The sequence below is a fragment of the Andrena cerasifolii genome, chromosome 1 (genome assembly GCF_050908995.1).
Source record: "Andrena cerasifolii isolate SP2316 chromosome 1, iyAndCera1_principal, whole genome shotgun sequence".
NCBI classification, from domain to species: Eukaryota; Metazoa; Arthropoda; class Insecta; order Hymenoptera; family Andrenidae; genus Andrena; species Andrena cerasifolii.
In genome coordinates this window covers 853,790-876,345 of record NC_135118.1, presented here as the reverse complement: position 1 = coordinate 876,345, position 22,556 = coordinate 853,790, and the positions used below count along the sequence as shown (strand labels likewise).

Genomic DNA, 22,556 nt, shown 5'->3' with positions numbered 1-22,556 from the left:
GGAGGGTGAAACGTCGTGAACGAACCCGATGCAAAATCGGGGTATCACTAGGATGATGTTCACAGACGAACTCGACGCGAAGTCGAGGAGCTGTTAAGAGGTTGGATTATTCACAGACGAACCTGGTGCGAAACCAGGGAGCTGTTCGGAGGTTGGTAGACTTACAGACGAACCTGGCGCGAAACCAGGGAGCTGTAGGATACGGACGAACCTGATGCGAAATCAGGGAGCCGCAGGAGGGTTAAACGTGGACGAACCCGATGCGAAATCGGGGAGCCACTAGGTTGGTAAAGATTCCTTGTTTTGGATGAAAGGTTGCGAACGAACCTGATGCTAGATCAGGGAGTCGCGGGAAATGTTAGTAATCCCTCGTAACTCTTAATTTATGTTCGATACAAATCGAGCGGTAAAGTTGTATCAGTGGGTGAGTGCTACTAATATTATAAGGATCGCTGGGTAAAAGATGGGTTTTAACGAATCTACTCGATTTAGACGTGAACACCTTTTGTGTATTCAATAATCAATTATAGTACCAATGTAAGTGTCGCGATTAAATAGTGTAGTAAATGTGTATAGATTACCACTAATTTGCTCGGTGTTGACGTACTGGCGATGCGGGGCGTACGAGTGGCTATTTTAAAGTGCCCAATAGAATATAAACCGAACTCGCGGATTCTATGAGGTCAACTATGATTCTGACGGAGACTTTGGCTCGATCTTACTGAATTCAACCGACTTGGTACGAGCGTGACACGACGTTACTCTACGCGTGACTGTACTGCTTTTAACCGCAGAGGGTAGAAACCAAAGGGTTTATATAGTCCCAAAAATGATTGGGGATGCGTTAGAAATTTCCATATAAGGAAATTCTTCGGGGTCGTCGTCGTGTTACTCCCGTTCCCATGGTCGTGATCCAGATGGTCGAGATCATGACCCCCCTTAGTGGTATGTGATAAGCAAAAGGATTTTAGGGCGTTTTCCCTTCGCAGGCGCGAGCTCGAAAAGTGGTTGAGAGCGGCGTATGGGAAAATTCCACATACGTAACAACGGTAAGACAATTTTTTCAAAAATTGATTTACTGAAAGCTTATTATCAGATTCCCGTTTAAAAAATGATATACCCAAAACTGCTGTTACTACTTCTTTTGGCCTGTTTGAGTTTGTTGCCATGCCTTTTGGTTTGAAGAATGCTGCTCAGACTTTCCAAAGGATGATTAACCAGGTTACGCTGAATTTAGACTTTTGTTTCGTTTATTTAGATGATATTTTGATTGCTTTCCAGAATGAACAAGAGCACTTAAGTCATTTGCGTTGATTATTTGAGTGCTTGGATAATGCTGGGTTGTGTATCAACCATTCTAAATGTGTTTTCGGAGTTAAAGAAATTGAATTTTTGGGTCATCTTGTATCGGCAAAGGGTACTCAGCCGCTTCCAGGTAAAGTTAAGGCAATCGTTGAGTTGGAAAGACCAAAAACCATCGTTCAGTTACGAAGATTTTTAGGTTTGATTAACTATTATAGAAGGCATCTTAAGAATACAGCTAAAAGTCAAATTTTATTGAATCACGTCAGTAAGGATAGCAGGAAGAATGACAAGCGTCCTGTACCTTGGACCGCCGAAGCTACCGAAGCTTTTGTGAGCTGTAAACAGGAGCTCTCTAATGCGATGTTGTTGGCTCATCCTGTTGACTCCGCTAAGCTGTTTTTGAAGACGGACGCCTCTGAATTTGCTGTAGGCGCGGCACTGGAACTGTCTTGCGAAGGTAATGTACATCCAGTTGCTTTTTTCTCGAAGAAAATTAGCGTTACTGAAAGAAAATATAGTACTTATGATAAAGAATTGTTAGCTATTTTTGAAAGCGTTAAGTATTTTAAGGATTTAATTCAAGGTCGTAAAATTGTTGTTTTTTTTTTCGGATCACAAACCACTTATGTATGCTTTTAAACAAACTTTAAATAATGCCAGACCTTCACCTCGTCAGGCCAGACAGTTAGATTTTATCGCTCAGTTTTCAACCGATATCCGTCATATTTCGGGCCAGCAAAACACTGTGGCCGATGCTCCCTCCAGAATCGAAGCGATTAATTTACCAGTCATTATCTCTACTGATGAGCCGGCCTCTGAACAGAGTTCTGACTAAGAGTTGAAAGAAATCCTCAAAGGTCCTTCAGTTTTAGAACTTCGAGAATTTAATTTATCAGGAACCAAATTTCCTTTATTTTGCGATGTGCGTTATGGTAGGATTAGACCATATATTCCTAAGTCTTTGAGACGGAAAATTTTTGACGTGGTGCATGGTTTGTCACATCCTAGTGGTAGGGCTACCAAGCACCAAGTCCAAGAGAAATTTGTGTGGCCAGGAATGTGCAAGGAAATTAACTATTGGGCTAGGACATGCTTGCAATGTCAGCGTAGCAAAATCCAAAGACATACAAAGCTAAGTCCAGAAAAGATCATGGTGCTCAACCAAAGATTTTATCAGGTTCATTTAGATATTATTGGCCCATTACCTGAAGTCAAAGGTAAGAGATATTGCCTTACCTTGATTGATAGGTTTAGTAGATGGCCTGAAGCAGTTCCTATTAAGGATATAACTGATGATACTGTGGTTTCTGCCCTTTTAAATGTTTGGGTATCAAGGTTCGGTGTTCCCGTGATCATCACTACGGATCAAGGTCGTCAGTTTGAAGGAGAATTATTTAAAAGCCTTGCTAATTTCTTGGGTTGTGCTAAAACTCGTACAACAGCTTATCATCCTCAATCCAATGGTATTATTGAAAGGTGGCACCGATCCTTGAAGTCCGCTATTACGTGTGTTGGTTCTGGAAGTGATTGGGCGGATAAGTTACCCTTGGTACTGTTAGGCCTTCGCACTTGTTTTAAAGAAGACATTAAATGTTCCGCCGCTGAGATGCTATTTGGATCTTCCTTACGCATTCCTGGCGAATTTTTCGAAGACGTAGATTTTTCTGTGGAACTGCAGATGTTGATTCACGAAATTAGAAATAGAGTTAAATCCTTGCGAGCGCAACCCACCAGCAATCATAATAAGCGTATACCTTTTGCTCATAAAGATTTAGAAGTCGCATCTCATGTCTTTGTCAGAGATGATAAAGTTCGACGCCCTTTACAACCACCTTATACTGGGCCATTTGAAATTGTTGACAGGTTAAATGAGCGGGTGTATACTATCATGCTTGATGGCAAAAAAGATTAATATTTCCGTAGACAGACTCAAACCTGCTTTCATTGCTACTTCGGATCTTGTTCAATCACCGCAAACCACCAAAAAACCATGTATTATTAAAACTACTGTACCGTTGCGTGTCTACCCTGGCGCGAAGAAAAAAGTTTCATTTGCAGAACTACGGTTTTTTTCTAGGGAGGAGTAGTTTTGGGGTTTCGTGTTTATGTTGTGGTATGCCTATTTGCGCGCGACTTTATAATTTATCGAATGAATGAAGAATGAATGAAGTGAGTTATTAATGTTTATAATTAATTGTTCTTCTGTTTATTAGTTGCTAAAGTTTTTGTTACATTTTCTGTAGAAATTCCATTAAATATTCTGTTCCACGACCTAACGGACGCGTTCCTAAATTCCTCGATTAGTCACGTAGTCTATCTAATTGGATATCCCCCACAGATTCCTTTGCCAGTGAAGCCATCTAGTGTATACTCAGAACGTCAAAATAAGATAATAGATGGCCGTTCAGATGATGGAGATATTATTCAGATAATGTGCTGATACGTAATTAAAGAACTTAATAAAATAAAGAGACCAATAGAAAAAAATACAGAAATATATAATTAGTTGTTACAGTAACTATTTGTAATAACTAATTATGAATTTCTGTATATTTTTCTATTGGTCTCTTCATTTTATTAAGTTCTTATTCATAAAAGTGTGTTTTATGAATAAGAAAAAGGTAATGAAATTGTTTTAAAGAATTTTTTTATTATATATAAAGATCACAGTTCATCTGTTACATCTCGTACGTCCATAACACGAAACTTCTCTACGCTCAGAACTTCTTAACAAATACATTTTATTGCTGTAGACAGTTTAATAGTTTGCTTAAACCCTATAATGCTTAGTACATAATTATATTAATTACTTATATCACAGTATTTCTATAAAAGAGCGTATTTCCAATTTTGACCTTGAAGCGAATTTTGATAGCAGCGTCTTAATAATCTTAAATTACATTCTCTAGTGCCATAAAACACTTCAAAATAGATTAATGTCACTGACAATTGCAAATGGCGGCCACGTGCAACTGATTTGAACTGATTACTGAATGCAACGAAGACACGCAACCTACCGTCAGCGGAATGAGGGGTGTGTGAGGGCGAAACAACGCCATCTAGCGTATATTCAAGACGGGATGAACTATGTTTCTGCACAGCGATGGTATTACTGTTCACCCCCTGGAAGTATCATCAGTGAAGTATGGTGAAATATATATATAGTAGTGGTGGAGAATTATCGATGGTACTATCGATAGTTATCGATGGTCCTCACTATCGAAAACTACCGATGGTCCTCACTATCGATAATTATCGATATTGAAAATTGTGGGTTGATATTGTTGTGGTTTCCGCTGGTGTAAATATGTGTGATTGTGTGAAGTTAGCTTTAAGGCGCCGAGAGATATCGAGATTCGACGCAGCGCGAGATTTGAGAACAGGTATCTGGGTATGTCTTGCGAGTTGCGAGTATGTAGCCTTGTCAAGTGCAAATGCTGTGAAAGTACATGTTGGTATGACTGGAACACGTAGAGCCGATAGGGAGTAACCGTAGGAAAAATATAACGGCAACGTAGAACACGATCCTTCTAACGCAATAAGAAAAATAATATATTATAATATAACTATAATAAGAAATACTAGTAGTAGAATATAAACTAAGTAAAATACAGGGACTAAGGTACAATTAAACTATAATATTTTCATCTTCAAGATTTCTTTTATTCAATATCCACAACATATGCACCCCCGAGTGACACGTGCAGGAGAGGCCAGGGGTGGAACTCAAACAGAAGCCGACAACCGTTATATTCCCCATAAATTCTGTCGGGAGAGAACTTTGTTTATATTAGCTGGCCTCTTCTCGGAACCCCCAAACGTTACTTTAATGTTTTGGACACGTGCATCAACCACCTCCAACAGCAACCACCATCCCGAAGGTGGAGGGGAGATGGTCAAGAGACAGCCCCAAAAACATAGAGAGAAGCGCGAAAGACCAACCACCGACGAAGCTAGGAGAGTATCACCGTCTTGATTGGACGACAGCGACTGCTTGGAGACACGGGCTCCGGTGGTCTACGTTCCAAGGACCTTTGGGGCAACCAATGCGCATCTGCAAGTAGTGGCGTGTGCAAAAGCTAAGGGATATAAAAGAGGCACGCATGGAGGCCCATAGAATGCATTCATATATTGTTTTTCGTTCGAGACGTTTGCGACGAATCAGTTTATATTATCCTTGTAAAATATACGAATTAAACCTAATTAAACCTACCATTCGGGAGTTCAGACTTATTCTATTCCTTGAATCTTCGATAATTTGCCGCGTATCCCCACAAGCAGAGTGCTTCAGTACTCCACGGGCGCGAACCTGCTCCTAAGGCAAAAAGTCCCACCAGATCGCGCAACAATATCCGTGTAGTTCTGATTTCCTGGATAGCACAATGATGTCTTAAAGACATCTTAAAGACGTCCAGGTCAGGCGTTCAGGACGTCTCAAAGACGTCCACGAACGTCCAGAAGACGCCTTAAAAAGGTCCTAAAAATTCGCGCATCACCCTACTTTTCTGCCTTGCAGATAATGTGAATCTCGATTTCCGCGACGTAGATAATTGGAAATTATTCAATTCCATAATTACCTTTGCTTCCTGGATATTTCGAGATGATTTGTCTGGATATTGATGCTTCGAATCGCGTGGAATATTTTTCGAGCGTTCGTCTTCAAGCACAACGGATACGACTTTGAACAAACGGTACGGTATGTAGATGTAACACGTGTACCAATGTGGCGGTACAATGGGTTACGCTCGGATTGGCTGCGCCATAATGCCGAAACTTGTAATTGGTCAAAACTCTACGTCCAGTTTGCGTTCGTTTTCGAGGGCTGAGGTGGCGGTGGCTGTCTCTGGCAGTGGCAGTCACTGCCGAAAAAACCGAAAAATATTCCACGCGATTCGAAGCTTCAATATCCAGACGAATCATCTCAAAGTATCCAACAAAGCAAAGGTAATTATGGAAATGAATAATTTCCAATTATCTACGGCACGGAAATCGAGATTCACATTATCTGCAAGATAGAAAAGCTGGGTTATGCGCGAAGTGCGAATGTTTAGCTTCTTGTTTCGTAAATAATAATTTAACACATGTTTTCTTATAAATGTTAATGTTCGCAGGATCATGCATGATCGCCTAGGGTGTGTACTGTGCGGAGATGGAGCTGAAGTATCCTGTTTATTCATATGTTACGTTTAACTTTATACTAATGTTCTATTTGTTTTCAGCATTAACACAATACGGAATATGGAATTGTGATTTGTAAATGTAAATATTGAATGCTCTTCTTCGAATTTATATGCGCTACTTATATTATTCTGTAACAATTGTTGAGAAAAAATAAATACTTTTGGAAATAAGTAGAATTAATTATTTAATGAACTGCACAATCTGCTGGCAGGTTATATAGGGGTAGGGATACACCTATAGCAGTAACGGTACATTTGTGTTGGTGTGTAGGGACGACCATGTGATTTCACGCATTGGAAATTGGTAATTCTCGCTCTCAGATGGCGCTGTTGGCTGTGCCAAGCAGACGGCAGAATCTGCTGTCCATCTGTTGCCAATCTGACATCAGGCACTTGACATCAGGCTCTGCACCTCAGAACGCAGCTATCTGCGGACACAGACGACTACGCTTCTGATGTCAGATTCTGCTACCCAGATCTGGCTATCAGGGGATGTTTATAATATTGTTGTAAATGCTACATTGTCGTGTCACGCAGTGTGTCCTTTTAACTAATAGAACTTAATATACACTATAAAAACAACTATGTAAAGTTGGCCTTGATTGGTTGAAAAGTTCGGTTTCCCTGAACTGATGGTGACGCAAGTAGACTGAAAAAAGGTGTGAAATTAACTAATTCCCTGTACGAACTAAAGGAATAGGTGTTAGCTAAGTTCCCTTATAGAATTCACACAGTAGTTCAGTTTTTAGTCTTTATTTCAGAGTCTTATTGCGGACAAGATGTTAGCTCTTGTCAAGACACGCGCGGCTAGAAACACCTCCTAATTGGTTGACCCGATGCCGGTGTCAACCAATCGGTACTTTTCGGCGCGTTTCCACCGTAACGGGGGGGGGGGGGGAGATTTTGCAGGAGAAATACTCCTGGCAATGCAGCGGGATTTCCCCCCGGCCCTCAAGACGCGTGACGTGGACGGTCGCAGGCCACTCGGCCTCGCATCGTGGGCCCTTCGGAAACTCGAGGTTTATGATACCCGCAATAACTATTGAGGCTGTAAACGAAAGTCTCGAAGGAAAATCTGTTTTGTTCAAAATTCAATCACGAAAGAAACGGAAAGCGGCTTACTCAAAAATAATTTAGCTGACGCGCGCGTCATAAACCATGCCGACCATGTGCACGCCAAATGTTCGTATTTGGTCGTGCCGATGGCCGCTACACGAACAATTAAATAAAGACATGTATAAAGACGTATACAGGGTGTCCCAAAAATGTCGGAGTTCCTTGAAAGGGGTGACTCAGGGGGTGATTTGAAACAACTTTTCCCATAGCGAAAATATTGTGGGAAGCTTCGTTAACGAGATATTAACAACAAAAAAAACCGACCAATCAGAGCGCGCGCCTTTCGGCCGAGCTCCCGCGGTAGCGTTGACTACGCGATAGGCGACTGCGTCTGTACTACGAACGTGAGAACAAGCAAGTCGACATGCATCGAAGGCAATCGCGTTACACAATTTTTTTTAAAGCAGAATCTTAAATAATAATTGTTTGAACTGGGAGGACAAGAAATACGTAAATTTCGTTTTCAAATAAGGCATAAACGAAAAGGTAATGTAACAGAAAATGTACGACAAGTGATCGTAATTCGTTATTAAGGTAAAAATCCGTAGTTTAATAACGGCCAACGTAACTAAATTTAAAAAATAATATTAGGTGTATAAATAAATTCATCCCGACTGGATTTACATAACCACTACAAAGCTACTGAATTTCTATCGCGGTGATATTCGTAAGCTGCCAGAAAAATGGCAAAAGGTAATTAACAATAACGGAAATAATTTCGATGATTGAGTTGTTTTCATTCGTTTTTTAAATCAAACTGTTATTGTACCCTAAAATCAAACAGAATCTATTTCTACACCTAATAATCACCAATAAATTAAATAAAACTCACCCTTTCGGACATTCCTTTCCTTCCTTTCCTTCCTTTTCGGAAACCTGTCACTAAGTAGGTCACTGCACCGATATTGCTCATTGGTGGACGAAAAGATTTATGATAAGGTGCATCCAGTGCTTAGCTGATCGCAGGTATACGACACCACCCGAAGGTAAGGGTCACAACATCAAGTGCGTCCGGGTTAATGTACCGAATATTCACTTCAGTGCACGGCCACTAACACTAATTACTTAATTTACTCTTCATGGAACGTGTTGTTTCTACGTTATAAAATTGGTGGCCCCGAAAGAGGCCGATTACTGTCATTTGAGCAGTTGCTCGATGTGACCAACCTCAGCGTCTATGCACGCCTTGTGGCATTATTGAATCCGTTAAGAATAATCTTGACGCCAAACGCGGAATCGTACCCTCGCTTGGGGTTTGGATATGCGGGTATTCCCGTGCAAACGCTCGCACGGTAGCACTTGCGTCCCCGTTGTTCCGGGCGTACACCCAGAACATCGCGTAATATTCTTGTGCGGTGAACATTTCTGGAACGAGATTGCTAGCTGACCGACAGGGTTTTTTTCCAAGCAACTTCCTCTACCCCCAAGTAGCTTCTCTCGTTCCATTATGAGTTAACTCCCACCAGGACAAGAGGCTTTCAGTAAAAAGAAGCCATCATATTTTCGAAACACGCGTGCTTTGCAGAAGTGCAACGAACGAACCATCGTACACTTTCGCGAAAGCCCGCACTCCGTCCTTTTACTGCCAATGTACCAATTGCTTCGAGGTAGAAAGCAGACACCACGTGTTTTGGTTCGAAAGGGTCCGAAGAGGAGAGAAACAGAAAGTCTTCGAGTTGCTATAAAGAAGAAAAGGCATACCATTCCTGTTTCCGTTTTCCGATACCCTGAGTTTACGTCTGCTACGAAGCGGAACCAGCTAAAAGCCATAAATTACCCAAAAGTGTTGGAAATCGTTCTCTATCGCTGACTCGCGGGAAAATACGGTAAAAAAATACGCTTCATCATATTAGGACCTAAAGAAAAAACAGAATCTCCTAAAAAAAAGAAAGGCAAAAAAGATTAAGCTTTTGCTCCTCGATCTGTTTGTATAGATGACAATTTTTAAATACTCCTCCATCCGATATTCTGCCTTGGCAGCCCGCGTTAACGAATAAGAAATTGTAGTAAGCATCCACTAAGGCCAATAAAACGATGCTGAATTGAGACTTATAAGTGTAAAAGATACTTACACTTTTTATTGGCGTTTGCATTACTACGTGTTTTCCGTCAATAGCGCCAACGGAATGCGGAAAATTCCAAATTTCCTCAAATTCATCTGACATTTTCTTCCATTGTTCTGCAGTGGATGGAATCTGAAAATTTCAATATTAATTTAATTTTATTGTTTCATTTTATTTAGACTGCCGATGTAGATGAAGCGATAGATGTTTCCATCATTGTCGACCCTGTCGACGACGCCGCTCCCCAGACACGATGCCACACTACGGGCCAAACAGTTTAAATCGCCCAAAAAGATCGTCAAGCGGAAAGAAGACTCCCGAATTGAGGAAGCATTCAAATACCTAAGAACTGCCGTCAATGCCCGTAATTCAGAGAATGACGAATGCGCAACATTTGGGAAGTATGTTGCAGCAAAATTAAACAAATTTAACGACCGGCACCGCATAATGGCCCAACATAAAATTAATAACATTTTATACGAACTAGAAATGTCCTTTTTAATCCCGCCTTCATACAATCAACAGCCGAATAATACACCACAAGCTTCTTCATCCACATTCTATCCATATAATCCTGTTTCATTACCTACACCGCCTATTACTACCTACACCGAACTTACTCCCGTTTGTAATAGACCCGATCCACTGAACGCGCGTCGAATACTGAACGAGCAAAAAATCGGTGCGCGCCGAGTGCACATTCAGGGCGAATGCGCAGTTGAATACGCGGCTTTAGGAAAAATAAAATAAGGGTGATAGTTACATATTAAAAGCCTTGCCACGTTTAATATGTGGAAATCTTCTTCGTCTTTTCTGCCGAGCCAACTATACAGTAATGCACCGTCATTGGTCACCAACGACGATAACATTCGTTTGACAAATGTATGATTATCAGACCCACCATAATTTGCCAATTCTTTGACCTAAAATTTAAAACTTATTCAACATTAACAAGTTAAGTATAATATTGTTTTGAAGAATTACCGTCATCAATTTTTTTAAAAAAATCGGAACTACATCTCTGGTGAGCGTGTAAACGAGTACAAGTCAAAATTCTTAGTTTGCAGGAAGACATTTGGAATATTTAAAGTGCGTAAGATCAGGTGTTAAATTTTGGACGTGAAAGTTGATAACATATGTCTCGTCCTATTGGACTTTCAAAATATAGTTCATACACAGAAAAAAATTACAAAAAAATTAAAATTTTTTAATCAAATTACAAATTTAATCCAAAGACACTTTTATTTTTAACTTCGATGCACAAAAAAGAACAAAAAAGCAACTGTTTAGCCTGAGGTGAGATATTATTTTCTTCGTTGTATTCCTCGACATGACTCAACTTATGCTGTTTTCCCACCATTATACTGTATTTTGTATACTATTACGATGTCCGGTAAAAAAATACGAGAAAATAGTGGTATTGACTGATACTACTGGAACCATAAGCAAAGGGGACAGCAATATAGAAAATTATCTCGGTTTGATCAAAATTCGACTTATACTCGTTTGCCTGTCCATCAGAAACACATTTTCTGCATACAGAATACAGATACTAACAACGACGGTATTATATACTTACTGTGTCATTAAAATGTGCTTTATTCTGCAAAATATCGTCAAATTGCTTTAAATCCTGTACAGTTTACAAAGGAAACCGTCAGCCGTATTTGGTGAAAATGGAGGTGGTGTTTGTTTCTGTTGCCGCTTGAGTGGTTATTACATCCTTCTTTAAATTTGTGTCTTCTTGAAGCGTCTCCGTCATAAGAGCTCGAAGTACATGGATCTGAGTTATGAGATCCCGTTGCTGCTCATCTCTCTTGTCGCACCTGCTGCAGCTAGAACCTCTGTCTACATTTTCTGTAAATTCTTTATGATATCTCATATTTTTTCACTGTAACTGTTCACGTTGCAAAAATATTTCCGTGTGCAATATCTTTGGAAAAAAATATATTAATTTAACAATAAGGATGTTCTATGATGAGGAACTTTCATTGGTGCCTCCAATCCGCGGAATTTCTAGTTCTTCCTGGACACGGTAGTCCGAATGATCAAAGACTAAAGTATCGTCTGAAAATAATAATTATTTCTGTTAAAGAACTGTTTCATACAAGAAAAAGAATTAAGTTGCTCCAGATATTATAATTTTGTACAGCAAATTTCCCCTTTGTATTAACCCACATAACACTGTACTAGTTCTTCCGAGTTTCGGAGGCGGGGATAATAAAGATTCGTGCAGAGATTCCTCACTGCTGGAAAATTCTTTTGAAATGCGCTTCCGTTTGCCCGATTCCGCTTCCGACTGCAGATCGCTCGTCTCTTTGGCTACTTTTGCCTTTTTTCGAGCTTTGAGATAATTATCTGGAAGTACGTGTTAGTAATTACTTGATATAATAATTAGAAATTAATTAGTATAATAATCTCAACCTACCAAAAGTGGAATCTTTAAAAACTTTTATTTTAAATGTTGGCCAACAATCAGCTGCTACATCACACTTTTTTAACAGATTTGGTATGTGCTTCTGGGAATATGGTGGCCAATAACACGATCCGCTCTGAATCCACATTGTCGGCACTGCTGCGATAAATCCGTCCTCGATAAATAGAACAACTGTGCACGGTTGCTCCATAATAGAAATTAAGTAGTAATTTTTTGACAACGTCTGGACACATTAAGTGCATACAGTCAGGAGGAAAGGAGTCTATCGTATTTTTTGTAAAATTAATTCGCCTGTGTGATGAGTGTGTTATATTTTTTATCTAAAATCACGGTCTGATCGTAAACGGATTGTGCGAATATACGAAAAACATATCCTGTTGTGAATGTAATTTCCTTAATACTTTTGCAAATTTGGTTTGCCAGTAGTAAGGCTAAGCGGGTTCTAGACCAGGTCTTCTGAGGGGAGCGCGGGGGAGCGCGGCGGAGAGAAACATGGGCGCGCGCACGAGCCGCGGAGTGGGGGAAGCCGTAATCGTGGAGAGGATCAGTCCGGGCTGAGCCGCCGCGGAGACCTCTCCAGACCTGGCCCACCGTCGGAAATTTTTCAGAGGGAGGCATAGACCCCCGAAAAATATCTCTTTCAGAACTTGGCCCACCCGAAAAATTATTCAGACCTAACCCAGGGTGGGGACTGTCCTAGAATTTTTTTTCCAAACCAGTATGCATCAGAAATTGTTTCGGACGATGTCGGGAAAGATCGGCGTTTTTCGACACCGCGTCTTCGAGGGAAAGAGACGGAGCATTACTTTAAAGTTAAAATTCTAGGAGGGAAAGGGACACCACTACATAGGGGATAGAATCGCGTGCATTCTAAAGCTAACAGTATTTCAAAGCGTTCCGATTTAACGTCGCTGCGTTTCGCGCGATCTCGCGTAATTCGACTCCTCTGGAGCAGCCGTGCAGGGTGATGTCACTAGGCAGCGCGAAGAACGAAATAGAATTATGCAGCGTCAGCAGAAATCTTTTTTCTCAACGCAGAGAAATAATAATTATTGAAACGGCGAATCTTAAAAATTAGGCGGTGAGAGGAGGAACACGGGTAAATAAAATTGAGAAAAAATATATGTTTAAAAAATATATATTGTTACATATAATAATATGAAAGAATAATATGAAGGAATAATATGGAATTTAAAAAAAAATAATTAAAATTTATTTGGCTTAATTATCCCACTCAATCACATCATCAGCAATTAGATTAGTTAATGGTAAATCCATAGGAACTTGCACAGGGTCAGGTTGAACTGCAACAACACTAGCCTGAAGCCCCGACACTTTATTCCTATAGGTATCAAAATCAATATTTTCCGCTTTGATGTTTCGCCAAGCCACACTCTTTGGAAGATACGCATGATTACAGTATTGTCTCGTTAGCGACTCGATTTTGTGTACACGATACCGACTCTTCGCTATCCCCACCACTTTTGTCTCACTCTTGCCCGGCGAAAGCTAGAGCGAGATGGAACGAGAGCGAGCGAGAGGCACTGAAAGCGAGCGAGGACGGTACGAGACCGACGACGCGTTGATGTTTTGTCTCGCTCCGTCTTTCGGACGCCTGACACTCTGTCCTTTGCGTGCGCGACGGGCGTGCGCGATGGCAAGCGCGTATCGTGGGCACGAAACCGCTTCGCAAAATCTTGACGCAGGCCCGTCACAAATCTTTTTTGCGCCCTAGGCGAACTTGTCAAATTGCGCCCTTTATTATAATACATTTATTTGAGTTTATTGATGACCTTACTCTGAATTTTTATTCGTAGTTTAAAACAGTTGCAGTACAATTTGTAATATTTTATTTTAAAGTATATTTTCAACAATACCAGCAATGAAAATACCATTATGCACCTCTTGTCGACTTTCCACCCTAGGCAGTGGCCTAATTTTGCTTATAGGGACAAGCCAAGCTTACAGGAAGAGATCAGTGTGTACATAGCCAAAGAAAGTACACATATAACGCGTCTTACACTAAATAAATCATTTATACATTTGAAAAATGAAATTTTAATATTTTCTTTTTATGCACATATTTGTAACAACTATGTCAAATTTCCTGAATGAAAGGAAGGCCAATCTCGACGTCCTTCGTACAATTATGTATGTGCTCCGACTGCGCATGAATTGTTGCTTGGTTGCTGATACATACACCCACCCCCAATTCTCTCCTAAAATATTAATAGGTACTCCATTATTGTACGTATGTATACGTAATATATGAAATGCATTACATACATATTATTTGCCATGATAATTACTTTAATATCTGGGTTCAATATGTTCGTGCGTAATAGACACCTGGTTCCTTTTGTCTGATAATGATCATGCAGAGGGCCAATCTGCATCCTCCTCGAACGATTTCCTTACAGGGGACACTAGATAGCAAATAATAACAGAGGTGGATTATGTACTTCGCCCACACTTAATATGTACATTTGTCAATTGGAATGATGTTTGCTCTTCGTACCAATGTTCAGATTCTTCCATCCCTTCCATAGTTCACCGCGTTTGCCATTTTTCTCTTTTCAGGCCCTGATTCCAAATCATTGCGAAAAATGCCTCATGCTGTAAACAAGTTATGTAGTATTAATTCTTACTGCCAAAAGCAAAACAGACCGTCATACATGCTTAAGAAATGAAACTTATCTTTTTTCCGAATTGGTGACCAGGCCGTTTCTTTGCAGATCCTTTGACGTTGACCCTGTCCTTTCCCACTTGAATGCTGCGATGTTCAAGCGCCGTAAATCTTCCCAGCGGCCTGATAATCTTGAATCCTTGTAGCCCTGACTTCTGTTCGAATCCTGTAAAAAACCGATTTTTTTTTCATTTAGTCAGCAATACATACATACTTAAGAGCATCTTGTAAATGAATCAAAGTCTATTTCACAGCTTACCTTCGATGATTTCATTTCTTTTTATTCCGCAGGAAATGGTTTCGCAAATTTAAGATCGTGTCTTGTATGAATTCTGACTCGTCTTGGGCGTGCATTTGCAAGTCGTCAAATAGTTCCTGCAAATGCCTTATTCGCCCTTCTTCCGCTGAAACCTCATGATTTAAGTTTTCCTGTTAATTGTACCTTCATTGGGCCTAAACTAAGAAGTCAATTTCGGATTAAAGATCATCAATAATGTCAAATAAATGTATGTATTATAACAAAGGGCACAATCTGCTCTACTTTGCCAAATTGCGCTCTTTGTTATAATACATTTATTTGAGATTATTGATGATCTTTATTCCGAAATTTTCTTCGTAATTTAAAGATATGTATAGTACAATTTGTAGTCATTCATTTAAATGTTTATTTTTATGGAATGTCAATACGTAATGAAAAGGCGCCAAACGCTTGGTAACAGTCTTCACGACGGCGGGATTTTTTTCAGCGTAACGGCCAGCGTTCTGTTGTTTTAACAACTCGCGATCGTCCGATCGCGCGCTGCGGTGACACTTAGTTCACACACAGTTCGCGATCGACTTCTATCGAGTAGGCAAGGTGATCGTGACAAACGATTTTTTTCAAGAAATTGAAAAGTGTTTTGTAAGTGTAGTGAAAGTGTAGTGAAGGTGTTTGAAAAGTGTAGTGAAGGTATTTGAAAAGTGTAGTGGAAGTGTTTGAAAAGTGTAGTGAAAGAAATGGCGTGCAATCGTGGAAAAAAACTTACCGCGCTTTCAATACAGCAGAAGCTGGATATAGTGCAGCAACTAGATAATGGTCAATCGGTTAGTGCACTTGCAATGACATATTGTGTTCATCCTACGACCGTTCGCAGCATTCGGCGAAAAAAATTGACGTTACACCGACTTGACAGCAAGAGTGTCCACATCCGAAGAATGAAGAGAATGCGGAAACCGAAATACGAAGAATTGGAAAATCGTCTTCGTACGTGGTTTTTAGAACGAAGAATGTTAGGGGACACAATCAGCGACCTGTTGCTCCAGGAGAAAGCTAATGAAATGGCGACACAATTTGCAGGAACAACAGGATTTAAGGCAAGTAGGGGATGGGTGTCGAAATTCAAGAATCGTCACGACATCCGCCTAGTTAATATTTACGGTGAAAAAGGAAGTGCCGATGAGGCGGCTGGTGAAGAATTCACAGCATCCTTTATACGTAAAATACGCGAAGAAGACATCCCATTAGAAAACATATATAATATGGACGAAACTGGTCTGGCGTGGAAGGCTGTACCCTCGAAAACTTTGATCCATGGCAAAGAAGCAAGGATTTCAAGAAAGAAGATGAAGAAAGACCGTGTAACCGTGGGTTTATGCGCTAACGCAACAGGAACCCACAAGCTGACCCCCCTCTTCATATATAAATATAAAAACCCAAGGGCACTGAAGCATGTGAGAAATCAGTTACCAGTGATATTTAAATCGCAGAAAAACGCCTGGGTGGACCGAAATGTATTTGCAGATTGGTATGAAAACCATTTTAAGCCCGCCGTGAGGAAATGGCAATTAGAGAGTGGGGGAAGTGGTAGAATATTTCTATTGTTGGATAACTTTGGAGGACATCAGATAGAATCGTCCAAATGCAAGACTGATAATTTCGAGATCATGTTCTTGCCACCTAATACCACTTCTATTCTACAGCCCATGGATCAAGGCATTATCGCAAAGATGAAAAGATCGTTCCGCCACAAAATGTTACGGCGAATCCTCGAATACCCCGGTGGAATACAGGAATTTCACCGGAAGTACGATTTAAAGGATTGCATAAACTTCGTCCACGAAGCGTGGGGAGATGTGGAACCCATTAATGTTGCGAATGCCTGGAAAAAAATTATGGGGATCATCCCTCCGGTCACACCAGACACGGAAGAGGAGCCTACTGATGCGTTAGAAGCTCAACTGGAAGCCATGATTGGCGAAGTAATAGAAGAACAACCTTCTGAGCAAAGACTCGTAGAATATATAAACGCATGCGAGGACACAGAAACTTTGTCCGCAGAGGAAACGGAGGAAGACAATGAGAAACAGAAGGAAACACAGCAAGAAGAACTGTTAGAAGAAGATGATGAAGAAGAAGAAGAAGCAGAAAAAGAAGAAGAGCCAGTAGAAGAAACAGAAGAAGAAGAAAAGCCGGTAGCAGAAACAGAACAAGAACAAGATATCGAACAGGAAAACTTAAATCATGAGGTTTCAGCGGAAGAAGGGCGAATAAGGCATTTGCAGGAACTATTTGACGACTTGCAAATGCACGCCCAAGACGAGTCAGAATTCATACAAGACACGATCTTAAATTTGCGAAACCATTTCCTGCGGAATAAAAAGAAATGAAATCATCGAAGGTAAGCTGTGAAATAGACTTTGATTCATTTACAAGATGCTCTTAAGTATGTATGTATTGCTGACTAAATGAAAAAAAAAATCGGTTTTTTACAGGATTCGAACAGAAGTCAGGGCTACAAGGATTCAAGATTATCAGGCCGCTGGGAAGATTTACGGCGCTTGAACATCGCAGCATTCAAGTGGGAAAGGACAGGGTCAACGTCAAAGGATCTGCAAAGAAACGGCCTGGTCACCAATTCGGAAAAAAGATAAGTTTCATTTCTTAAGCATGTATGACGGTCTGTTTTGCTTTTGGCAGTAAGAATTAATACTACATAACTTGTTTACAGCATGAGGCATTTTTCGCAATGATTTGGAATCAGGGCCTGAAAAGAGAAAAATGGCAAACGCGGTGAACTATGGAAGGGATGGAAGAATCTGAACATTGGTACGAAGAGCAAACATCATTCCAATTGACAAATGTACATATTAAGTGTGGGCGAAGTACATAATCCACCTCTGTTATTATTTGCTATCTAGTGTCCCCTGTAAGGAAATCGTTCGAGGAGGATGCAGATTGGCCCTCTGCATGATCATTATCAGACAAAAGGAACCAGGTGTCTATTACGCACGAACATATTGAACCCAGATATTAAAGTAATTATCATGGCAAATAATATGTATGTAATGCATTTCATATATTACGTATACATACGTACAATAATGGAGTACCTATTAATATTTTAGGAGAGAATTGGGGGGTGGGTGTATGTATCAGCAACCAAGAGTAGTAGGACAATGGGGATTCTAATTCAAATTTGAGTTTCAAGGTCATGATCATGACCTTGAAACTCAAATTTGAAAATTTGTTTTTTTTTGTCGGCGGATGACGTCATAGAGATGGCGGAGTGGTGGGGGGTATCATCGAGGAGGAGGAGGAGGAACCGCGGGGTGAAGGTACGCTACTCTGGAGCGTGGTACAGACTGTCGGTAAGGAAGGTGCTACTCTGGAGCGTGGTACAACAGACTGTCGGTAAGGAAGGAAATATTAATTTTATGATATTAATATAAATGAAAAAACTTCTCGGGGCGACGGGGCTCGAACCCAAGACCTCCGCGGTACGAGTCAGCCGCCTAACCAACTCCCCCAAACGCCGTCTCTGACATTAGTCTTTTCCGAATGGTACATATAGCGAAACCAACGGAGCGTCACATATGTGACACACACACACACACACACACACAACGTCGGCGTATAATAATTTATTTTTATGAGAAATTTTATCAGAAATTGTTTCGAACGATGTCGGGAAAGATCGGCGTTTCTCGACACCGCGTCTTTAGAATACCATTGTAAAATAAAAAATTATTGTATTTATTAACTCGTTCTTATAAATAGCGGAATTATTGCATAAAAATAAAATAAAATTCTTTGCATATGTATAGAAATTATTATATTTATTAACTCGATCTAATAAAATAGTGGAATTATGTAAAATAAAATTGCTCACACATATAAGAATTATGCAGCGTCAACAAATCTTAAAAATTAGGCCGTGGGAGGAGGAACACGGGTAAATAAAATTGAGAAATAATATATGTTTAAGAAATATATATATTGTTACAAATAATAATATGAAAGAATAATATGAAGGAATAATATAGAATATAGAATATAATAATAAATAATAGAATATAGAATATAGAATATAATAATAAATAATAGAATATAAATATAAATATAAAAAAAAGAATATAATATAAAAAAAGAATATATAAAAAAAAGAAGAATATAAAATACAATTAAATAATAATAAATATAAATAAAAAAAAAGAATATAAATATAAATATAAAAAATATAGAATAAAAAAAGAAAAAAAGAACATAAATATAAAAATATAGAATAAGAATAAAACTAGTGCGGCGACCGCGGTGGTGATGGCGATGGTGATGGCGATGGTGATCGCTGCAGCCTAACCGCTCTCGTGGGGCCCGCCGCATTCTCCTCGGCCAGCGCCGGTGCCTCATCCTCCACCACCCGCGCATTCATCATAAAATATAAATTCTAGAACACACAAAAAATTGATATTATATTTATACAAAACATATTAAATATCAAACGCAAAAAAAAAATGCAAAGTATTACATACTTGCAGCGGGGGTGAAGGTGGCGGCGACGGCGACGGTGATGGCTACGGCCAGCCCCAATCCGGTGACCACACCCTCGGCGACGGGGGTGATGGCGGCGGCGATGGTCCGGCTTGTACCCTCGGGGGTGACGGTGGTGGCGAGTTCTGGAACATAGAAACCCACGATATATAATATTGGCACAACCGTCTGATTTTAATCTCACTCGGTATAAATGGTTAAACGTGATAAATGTCAAAAATATTGCGAAGTACATACCTCTGGATTCTCTCGGCTCTGCGCGGGATCGCACTCTGGAGCAATTCTGTGCAATCCCATTTTTTTTTTTATATAAAAATGACGCTCGCAAAGCAATATGTGACACCTTCGCGATTTGAATGCAACTGGTCTCGATGCATCTCCTGGCTCTTGCACGTCAAAACCCCCTCCTATGATGAAATCGAGAAATGCATAGCTTTGCAAAGTAGGATGCCTTTGTTCTTCACCATCTTCATCACAGGCCACCTGCATTTTCGCTGACCATCCTCCTCCATGTACTTATCTTCTTCTTCACTGACCGTCCTCTCCTTATTCACACGCATCTGCTTTCCCTTCTTCTTTGGGCACATCATTCGACTAGACCATACCACTCTGATCATGTATTGAACATGTATCGAACCACTTTGAACACCTATCATACCACTCTGAACATCTATCGAACTTGTATTGAACATGTATCAAACGTGAATCGCATCACTTTGATCGCATATCAACCGTGTATCGAATCACTTTGAACACATAACGTACCACTTTAAACATCTATCGAACGGGTATCGAACATGTATCGAACCGCTTTGAACGTGTATTGAACGTCTATCGTACCGCTTTGAACATCTATCGAACGGGTATCGAACGTCTATCATACCACTTTGAACATCTATCGTACCACTCCGAACATCTATCGAACGTCTATCAGACCACTTGAACATCTATCGAACGTCTATCAGACCACTTGAACATCTATCGAACGTCTATCATACCGCGTTGATCATGAATCGTACTACTACTTGTACATAATTACAACTATCGTCTTAATCTAGCGTACATGCAGAAGGTTGGAGGTTGAGGAGGGTGAAGAAAAAACAGTTATGCATTAAAAATTGATTATATTTTATTTGTGTATTTCCCTCTGGCGTTTAGACCACCAGTTGAATATTTTAAATACATTTTGCATGGCACAGTGTTTTGCGTGTCTGCCACATCGCAGAGTATTAACTACGTTTAGCTTATTTAGGGATTTGATATCCTCGTAGTCAATGTCTAGCGTCTCGATGATCACGTCCCCTCTCGTATTTTCATCGAGGAAATCCATGAGCCAATCGCGTTTCTGCAGCCCTTTAACGTATACGACATGGGGTGTGTCATCTTCCTCGTCGATCGCATCGGCTACAGCTTTTATAATTAGCTGTTTAGCCATACTGTACGGAACGTCTCCATCTTCCCAACGTAGTCCATGATGTTTTGCCACCAACCACCGGATGCTCGATTTGTCGGATTTTGTAAGAAGATATTGTGGCATCGAACTCCCAAAAATATAGTGCGAGAGAATTGTTCCCTTTCGTAGGATAGCCACTTCCTTCGCGACAAATCTTCCATCGACGATGAACCCTTGCAGGTCAACGAATGTTTGTACGACCATTATCGATACAATTTAGAGGTCCGTTCGCTTCCAAGACAGACTGGAGAATGTTGTCTTTCTCGTAAAGCATCTCGATTTTCACGATGAAATTTTGTACGAATTTGGTACAGGAGAGGGAGGGCAAGTAGCGCAGTAATTTAATTGATTTTGCGCACCACATTTGTCAGCGGATTGTATTCAACCACCCGATCGTGCAGAATCAAACAGTAGGCCGTAGTATTTGCAGGTACGTTTTCTTTACAATCAAATTCTATGCGCACGTCCACGGTGCTATTCTTGATCGACTCATTTTGTCGCGAGCAATCAATCACCACGAGGGGGCCAAATTGCAAAAATTGGGCTACGGTGAATAATGCCTCGTTGCAACTATGTCCGTAATACGATTTACGAAAATGCGTATACATGTTAAATAAGATGGCGTGCCTATTCTTGTCAAAGTCCAAGTTCATGTCATCGTACGGGTAAAATTCCGAGTTGAGAAAAAGTTTTACATTGGTCAATTTGCAGTGGTCAAATCGAGTAACATCTTCAGTCATCACATTCTTTCGAGCAGTCTGTAGAGCAAAGATAATGTATCGCGGCTTCTCCAACTGTGCAGCTGCCTTCACGGCCCACGAATGCTTGGTCGTGCTCTATAAGAGAGGATACTCGTACACATCCCACGAGCGAAAACTAATGCTCAGGTTTTGTCCACTTTCCAAAGCATGTAGCAACGACAGCTTATTAACGTCGTTCAGCGTCACGTGAGGCATCCGCCATTGCACTTTAAGTAATTCAATTTCTGGTTCCAACGTCGGCGATCCTATTAGAGAATTGTTATCGTTGCGCGATCGTATTAAAATCAATTCGTGACGTGCATTAATAACCATGCGTTTGTAGTCCTCGCAAAATCCCAACAAATATTTGAGCGGGATGCAAAAATTGAAATGATTTTTCACTATTAGCTCATCGTGCCGTTTCAAGCCCCATCCCGCATTCTCCATATTTTTGTCTTCATCAGATGTCATCGATACATAGTTTTTAAGCCTGCTAGTTATTCCAACGTTTCTGTTGCGATCAATCTCCACACCATTCAGTTCGTATCGAATCTCATCAAATATGAATGCCATGCAATTATTTCCCAACATCACCGTTGATACATCATTCGGCTTATTTATCGTCAATTTCCCCTCCAGGAGAGGAAACTTTCACACGGTAATGTGTATAAATCCTGTTGCTGTATAGGTATTCTTATCTCATCGCTGTAACCAAACGTCGTGTTGACGTAAGGGTTGTATGTGTGAGTCTCAAGCTTGACGATGCGAT

General features: G+C 40.3%; 2 protein-coding genes and 1 long non-coding RNA gene across 4 annotated transcripts in view; 1 reads left to right on the top strand and 2 right to left on the bottom strand.

Moving 5' to 3' along the window:
* Nucleotides 1-22,556, top strand: part of LOC143373918 (uncharacterized) — a 222,420-nt gene that overhangs the window by 55,424 nt on the left and 144,440 nt on the right. The gene's annotated exons all lie outside the window — the stretch shown is intronic.
* LOC143378624 (uncharacterized) lies at nucleotides 10,403-12,310 on the bottom strand. Its single transcript, XM_076830475.1, has 4 exons — nucleotides 12,093-12,310; nucleotides 11,843-12,022; nucleotides 11,244-11,731; nucleotides 10,403-10,587 (listed from the first exon to the last, which is right to left on the bottom strand). Exons 1-3 carry the CDS (start codon nucleotides 12,289-12,291, stop codon nucleotides 11,637-11,639), a joined length of 474 nt encoding a protein of 157 aa, XP_076686590.1. The 5' UTR covers nucleotides 12,292-12,310; the 3' UTR covers nucleotides 10,403-10,587; nucleotides 11,244-11,636.
* On the bottom strand, nucleotides 14,178-15,211 carry LOC143369536 (uncharacterized). Of its 2 annotated transcripts, none has more exons than XR_013085435.1 (3): nucleotides 15,047-15,211; nucleotides 14,451-14,953; nucleotides 14,178-14,320 (listed from the first exon to the last, which is right to left on the bottom strand). It is a non-coding gene; the product is annotated as an uncharacterized LOC143369536 (long non-coding RNA). The 2 variants fall into 2 exon arrangements; XR_013085436.1 differs by having other exon boundaries at nucleotides 14,451-14,935.